Raw genomic sequence first — 7,178 nt, 5'->3', positions numbered from 1 at the left:
TATGATAATATTTTCTAATTCTCTGGAAATGGAACCCACTTTATACTATACAAGTCTTTAACTTTAGGGGAAGTGCTTAAGAAAGCCTCCATGGACATATCTGCACTGACCCTGGAACTATGTCTTCTTCCTGCTGCCTGGCTTCCAACAACCTGTTCTCAGTGTTTGTTCATTTTAAAGCTGAGACAGTAAGTCACAATCAACCTCTGGGTAGTTTTTACGCTGAGCCACTTCTTGGTGGCTCTTAAGTCAGATGACCAGGAGATCCAGCCAGTGGTGGTCAGTGGGCTCATGGGCAGGATTATGCGCTTCCCTCCATGGTAACATAATGCAAAACAAGACTAACTAGCAGAACCCATAAGGGGGCTGTGCAGGCACTTTGAGACTTGAAATCTCCAAAAAGCTCAATGGTACTGCCCTGAGATTCTGTTCTCAGTGGCCTTTTTGTTTGGTTGTTTCTCTGGGGGGGGGTGTTGGGGGTGAATTACACAGGGCCTGTTTTCCTGGTGGGGGGGGGGCGGTCCTTTTCTCTGGTCACTAGCTAGCCTAGAGCTATGCGGTCAAAGGGATGTATGTCACAAGGCACCATGTTCTCCTGTGACTTAGATGGCAACACTGTTCTCAATGAGGGGAGGGTCCAGGTAGGTGTAGGGCAGTGCCAGGCCCTGGTTCCGCTCCCGGATATCCCTCGAGATCTGGGCCAGCCGCCTCTGGAAGGCAGTGATGCTTTGCCGGGGGGCCTCCTCCGTGAAGTGCTCATCTGGATAGGTGCCCAGAGGCCGCTGGGGACCAACCACAAGATTAGGTAAGGGGGCTGTTGAGGTCCCAGATCCCAGATTCCCTGTCCCCATCCTCTGAGCAGCTATGACTTGCCTTAACTAGCTCTGGCCCTAACCCCCAACCCGGGGAACTGAAGAAGGCTCCAACTGAGCTTGGTCCATGCCCCTCCCTGTAAACAGATCTCCAACTAAAGATTATCTGCAGGAAGCTTCTGGGGAATAACAGCTCAACTTGGAGTTTCAAAGAAGCACAATCAAACATTTTTTGGTAGCTAAGGGTGACTCTCCATCATCTCATTTGGCCATATGAACCTTTTTGTGAGATGGCTGGGTCAGGTCTGGGCCAGGAGGGTAAACCATATACCCTCCCTTATCCCAATACCAGCCCCACACTCACTTGCTCTCCAGGCTCCTTGCTCAGCAACCAGAGGGCAATGGCAACATCACAAGTGGCATTGACAGGTGGGAGGGTGGCTATGAAGCCCTCCGGTCTTGCCCGTCCTTTGGAGGTGGGTGGCGGCAGCTGCATGGTGGGTGGCAGGTTGGGCATCCAAGCACAGGCATCAAACTGAAGACCGAGAGGGCAGAATGAGGCTGAAGAGCCTGGCCACTTCCATCCCACCACCCCTAGCACTGACCTTTCCTCACCTGCCCTGAGCTGATAGCAGAGTGCATGGCTGAGCAGGTGAATATCACCATGGTAACATACCGCACCAGGGCTTCCCGGGTCTCCAGCGAGGAGGGCACACCTGTGGGGAGAGCTAGGCTGGGCTGGGGATACCAGGGATCTGAGGACCATGTTGCAGAGACCTGAGGGTGGGGCCCGAGACTTGGGGTCTCAGTACCTGAGCTCTCTTTGCGTAGGAAGCCCTCAGAGAAGATCTCTCTCACCCAGGCCTGGAGCTCTGCGTCATCTTGAACAGACACATCACTCGGGTAGTAAATGCTGATGATTTCAGAGACAAAACTGCAAGATACACACAGGTTCAATCTCAGCCTTCGACCCCGACCCTCCCTGAAGAAAGCCTCTGCCCAGTGTTATTAATGTCCAGCTCTCTTCCTCCTCGTGAGCCTCCTTGGGGCCTCCCTCTCCTTTCTTGCCTCCCCACAAGCTCTTAGCTAAGGATGACCCCCTCACCGCTCCACTGCATCCCAGACTTGCAGCCCATCATCCCGGAAGTAGTAGCCTGGGATGTCTTCAACTCCTCGGGTCCGGATATCCTCAGGCAGACACAGGACAGAATAGTTCAGCTGCTCCATGTTCCTCTGTATCAATTCAGAGAAGCCTCCAATGCCAAGGCCTGTGGACTGGGAGACAGGACTCCTGGGTACCAGAGACATTGCTCTGGAAACAGGAGGTAGGTAGTACTGGTGTAGGGGAGATGGGTCACTCCTACCCCAGGACCCCAGATTCTTCGCTTTGAAGAAGTGGCCCACCCACACCTCCTCCAAGACAGCCCTTACCCTGTCCACCACCTGCCCAGGTGCGATGAGCAGCTCACGGGCGAGCGTGTTGATGTGCAGCGTGTACTTTGTGTGTGGGATCAGCAGCTGTACAGGCATGAATGTCAGAGCTGGGGGAGCCCTGGGTCTTTTCTGACCCCAGGCCTCCCCCAACAGAAGTACCAGTCTTGGAAAGACTGGAAAGACAACTTGGACAAGAAGAGACAGCCTGGGACAGGAGTCAGTGTTCCAGGCTCAGTAGCAATGAGTAGCAGGCTCTGAGTTGCAGATGGCTAGAAAGAATCAGCTGGGATTGAAGAGCATAGAGTGGGACCTACATCCAGGACCCAGGAGACTGTCTAAGCAAGAACTGAAGAATCTGAGCAGCCGCAGGCCTCTGGAGGGGGAGGTCCTATCCTTCACAGAGGGGCTGCCCCAGATCTGAGGGGGAAAGGAATACGTGCCATCTACTCGGCAGGGTCCAAGGAAGCTACAGAGTCCACTCCGGAGCACGTGGGTCTACCTCCCAGGGCTCCCCTGTCCCCTGGAACTATCTGCAGAAAACCAGTCGGTCCCTCAAAACCATGTTCGCACTTTGGCATCTGCCAGCTCCAGGTTCTTCCTTTTCTAGGATTTGGGCTTCTGTGATGACTGGGGATCCTCCTGTCTGACGTTCCTACAGAAAGGAGCCTCTCCAGGCACAGCATTCATCTTACTCAGGGCCTGTCAGGAAGCAGGCTCCCAGGGGAGTTATGCAGAGAGATGCCACTGAAGCAGGGTAGGGACACTGCATCCCAGCCTGAAGGACAGGGCCACTGGGGGAAAGGCTGTTGAGAAGAGGCACGGAAAGGCAGGCAAGGAGCAAGGACCTGCAGGCTTGGGCACAGTCTGGGCAGCTTGCTGAACCACTGACCTTGAAGAGTGGGTGGCAGTGGGGCAGCTGGCGCAGAGTAGCCATGGCAAAGACTTCAGGCAGCAGGTGAGCATGCAGCAGGTGCGTGAGGGCCTCGTGGAAGGAGAACTCAGCATTGCGCACCCAGGTCTTGGCCAGCAGCCAGTCCCACTTGTCATCGCTGGGGAGGAAGATGGGGCTGTTGGGCCCGGGAGTCTGGCTGAGCTGGTGGGGAGGCAGGTGAGAGAGAAGCGTGAGTGACTGCCAGCCTTTGAGTCAGACCCTCCCTTCCTGCCCCTGCCCAGCTGCAGACCTGGATGGCGAGGGGCAGCAGGGGCCCACACCCTGGGCGCTGGTATAGCAGGGTCATTGGGGCTGCAGAGAACTGAGGCCTCCCGTTAATGATATTGGTACGGATGCCGGAGAGGATGCCGTGATCCACCAAGAACAGGGACCCTCTCTGCAGGAGAAAGAAGGGGAACTGAGGCTGCCACCTGACTTTCTAGAGGAAGTGGGGAGGAGGTGATGGGGGGAGAGGATTCAGGACTGGGAGAGGAGTGTGTCTTGGGAGGGTGTGCTTGGCACATAGCATACAGTAGGTCCCTAACTAAGGTAGCACACGGTAGGTCCATAACTAATGTGCGTATACTCTTCCCTCCTCAGTAGGGGTGGGCCTGAAGGTACCAAAATGGGGCTGTGCAGAGCTGGGACTACTGTGCTTCTCACCTCTAGCTCAGTCTGCAAACTGGTCCCAGGGCCCAGTACTGGGGCCACCATGGCATCAGTGACAGGAAAATTTTTTGGGAGGCTGCGACAGCGACGGATGAGAACAGGGTTGAAACCATTCAGGAACTGGGAGGCAAAGAAGGTGTCCTCTTGCCAGTGTTCAAATGCGTACTCTGCAGGGGTTGGGGGACATGGGAATTGGGTCTCCTCACTTCCCACAGGTCTCTCCTAACCTTCACAGTGGAGTTTCTCAGAGTGATGTCCCCTGGCCCCTTGGCTTCAGTCATTGCCCACTCACCAAACAACAAGTCTTAGCCCTCAGCCCACCAATCCCAGTCTACCAGACACCTCCCACCCAGTGACTCACCAATCCCAAATGCAACATGTCAAAAGCTAAATGTAGGCTCTTCCTCCAGCTCAGCCCCTCCCATTGCCTGGCATTCTAGGGAACGACAACTCCATCCACCCAATACCTGTGGCAGAGCCTGGGGACCTCTCTTGGCAGCTCTCCCAACCCCAACAAATCCCACTGATTCTCCATCCTGAGTGCCTCTTGGTCCACTCCACTCTATTGTTGCTGCCTTGCTGAGGCCACCACCCTCTGCCGACCACAACCAGAGAGGACACTCCTGAATCTTCCCCCACAACAACCCACCCCCACAGAGCATATCGGCCGTATTATTCCCTAGTTGCCAACCAGTCAATAGGCTTACACTGCGCCGAAGAAAAGCCTAAGTGCTGCCATGGCCTACACAGTCCTGCATTATCTGGGTCCTATGTCTCTCTCCTGCTTCCTCTCTTGCCTTTCTTCCCTTGTACAATACGCTGTGGCCACAGTGGTATTCTTTCTTTCTTTCTTTTTTTTTTTTTTGAGTTGGAGCCTCACTCTGTCGCCCAGACTGGAGTGCTAATGGCCGCTCCCAGCCACCGCAGCCTCGACCTGCTGGGCTCCGGCAATCCTTCCGCCTCAGCCTTCCGAGTAGCCGGAATTACAGGCACACGCTACCACATCCGGCTGATTTTTTGATTTATTGTAGAGACGAGGTCTCGCTGCCCAGGCGGGTCTCAAACCCGCGGGCTCAGGAAATCCACTCACCTCAACCTCCCAAAGGTGCGGGATTACAGGCTGAGCCACCGAGCCCGGCTTCTTTCTTTATATACCTGAAGGTATCTGAGCCCTTTGTCTTCAGGGCCTTCACATTTGCTGTCTCCTGAGCCTGAACCATTCTCTGCCCCCATCCACTATCCTTGGATTATTAATGCCTACCCTACTTTAAGGTCTCAGCATGTCACCTTGAGAGAGTTTTCCAGAGCTTCCCTCAGGGCTAGGGCAGGTTCCCCTTGTACACACTCACTGGAACCCATGAGCACGTTTCACAAATGAAACACGTCAGTTGACTTTTAGTGTAATTAATAACCACCGACCTGCTTAACTGGCCTGTGAGTACAAGAATTGTGTCCACAATCCCTAACCCAGTGTCTAATGTGTAGTATTTTATCAAATGTCTGTTGGATTAGAAGGCATTAGAAGGCTAGGGGTCTCCTTATCCTCTTTTGTGTCTGTAGAGAAAGTAAAGTCTAGCAAGGAAAAGGGCCACACAGAAAATTGGCTGGGTATGGTGGCTCATGCCTGTAATTACAGCACTGTGGGAGGCCAAGGCAGGAGAATTGCTTGAACCCAGGAGTTCAAGACGAGCCTGGGCAACATAGCAACACTCCGTCTCTAAAAAACAAATTGGCGCTTGGTTTTCTGAGACTCCTCACAGTCATGGGAGCTGATGTTCCAGGGGAGAGATCAGAAGCCAAGGCCCAAGCTCCTTACCGGCTGCTGAGGTCTTCCGGAAGTTGAGTATCCTTCTCATCTCTGTCAGACTCCTCCAGAGCCCCTTGCGGTCTAGCAGCCCTTTGATTCTCAGCTCTGTTAACCTGCCAGAAGATATGAGGGGTACGGAGGGGGCAAGAGGCCCTGGGAAACCCTCCCCTGTCAGCCAGTCTTATCCCTCTAGAGATCTTGAACCAGGCTCTGAGGTCTGAGGTAGTCACTGTCCCGGAGGTAACTATTGTCCTGCAAGACTTGTTAGTAGGCAAGAAGGTGTGTTCTGGGTAGAGTTGTACAACCCATATCACTCAGGGTAGGGAGGGCAGGAGGCAGGGGTCATAGAGCATTTGAGGCCCCGGGGCAGAACAGAGAGGGCATCCTCACGCAGAGCCGCCTCGTAGGTAGAAGTGGATATTCTTTGCTGTGGAGTATTTGGTGTTGAGGTCCAAGTCTTTCACAGTTGCCTCATCCAGGCAGTGAGGCCAGCCCGGGATGTATGTCTTCCAGCTGGAGGGCAGAGCAGGAAGGTGGTCAGCAAGACACCTTAGGGAGCCCTTTGACTAGAGGCAGAGAGGGAGGCCCTTGGGGGTCCTGGTCAGAGCCAGCTCCCTTTAGCCAGCAAGGGCCTTCCTATGACCTGTCCTTCCCCTCCACTGGCAAGACTACAAACTGCCAAGGTCTCTCCTAATTACAGAGGATTGATTGGTCCAGGGATGAGCACCTGACAAGAGCTGGGCCAATCAGAGTTCTTCCCAGGGAATTTGCAACTGGAGCTGAGCCAGAGAGGTGGTCTTTCTATTACACATGACCATTTTCCACTGTGTAGACACTTCCTGCCCACACTTCTGTAAGTACCTCTGTATCCTGCTGATAACTCCCCTTTTTTTTCTGCCTGCTAGTTGGACTTGGCTTTTGTTCTTGCAATCATAAAATTCCCAACACAGATGCATCTTGTAAGGGAACACTGTCCTGAGATGGACTGCATGGAAGGTTTCAGTTGCCTTTAGTATGTGTCCCATGAAGAGAAACTTCAGCCTCTACAGCTTGGGGGAGCTGCAGCAATTTACTCTGCCCTGGAATAAGGCATCTTTAAATCAACACAGCTGAAGACTTTTGTGTGAAATGATAAAATTATTTTCCTTCAAACTGAAGACCCCCAGCCAGTCCTCCTCTCATTCATTTATTCAACAATTGCTTTGGGTTTGAACTTTCAACTGCAAAGAATAACATGCAATTCAAGTACACTGCCACCAGGTGGTGGCCAAACCCTGCTTCTCAGTCTTTAATATGCATACCAAGGTATCTTGGTACACACATTCACCCAGGGATCTTGGTAACATGCAAATTATGATTTCTTTTCTTTCTTTACTTTTTTTTTTTTTGAGTTGGAGTCTCACTCTGTCACCCAGACTGGAGTGCAATGGCCTCTCCGGGCCACCGCAGCCTCGACCTGCTGGGTTCTGGCGATCCTTCTGCCTCAGCTTTCCAAGTAGCTGGAACTACAGGCACGCGCTACCAC

At 53.3% G+C, this 7,178-nt stretch overlaps 1 protein-coding gene across 2 annotated transcripts in view; it reads right to left on the bottom strand.

Moving 5' to 3' along the window:
* Positions 1–491: 491 nt before the first annotated feature.
* The window catches only part of ALOX15B (arachidonate 15-lipoxygenase, type B), a 9,663-nt gene continuing 2,976 nt past the window's right edge, over positions 492–7,178 (bottom strand). The window contains exons 4-14 of one of the 2 annotated variants that reach the window (XM_008061119.2): positions 6,044–6,166; positions 5,663–5,766; positions 3,841–4,013; positions 3,428–3,574; positions 3,136–3,339; positions 2,244–2,330; positions 1,918–2,087; positions 1,625–1,746; positions 1,428–1,528; positions 1,177–1,347; positions 492–782 (exon numbers count right to left, since the gene is read on the bottom strand). In XM_008061119.2, the coding sequence (XP_008059310.1) occupies positions 603–782; positions 1,177–1,347; positions 1,428–1,528; positions 1,625–1,746; positions 1,918–2,087; positions 2,244–2,330; positions 3,136–3,339; positions 3,428–3,574; positions 3,841–4,013; positions 5,663–5,766; positions 6,044–6,166 (1,582 nt within the window). In that variant the 3' untranslated portion in view covers positions 492–602. The remainder of the gene's footprint in view (positions 783–1,176; positions 1,348–1,427; positions 1,529–1,624; positions 1,747–1,917; positions 2,088–2,243; positions 2,331–3,135; positions 3,340–3,427; positions 3,575–3,840; positions 4,014–5,662; positions 5,767–6,043; positions 6,167–7,178) is intronic. The other variant, XM_008061121.2, reaches the window with a different exon arrangement.

The sequence above is a fragment of the Carlito syrichta genome, unplaced genomic scaffold (genome assembly GCF_000164805.1).
Source record: "Carlito syrichta isolate Samal-C Ts95f unplaced genomic scaffold, Tarsius_syrichta-2.0.1 Scaffold305117, whole genome shotgun sequence".
Lineage (NCBI taxonomy): Eukaryota > Metazoa > Chordata > Mammalia > Primates > Tarsiidae > Carlito > Carlito syrichta.
Note: the sequence above shows the minus strand (reverse complement) of the source record. Positions and strands in the feature narration are given on the sequence as shown.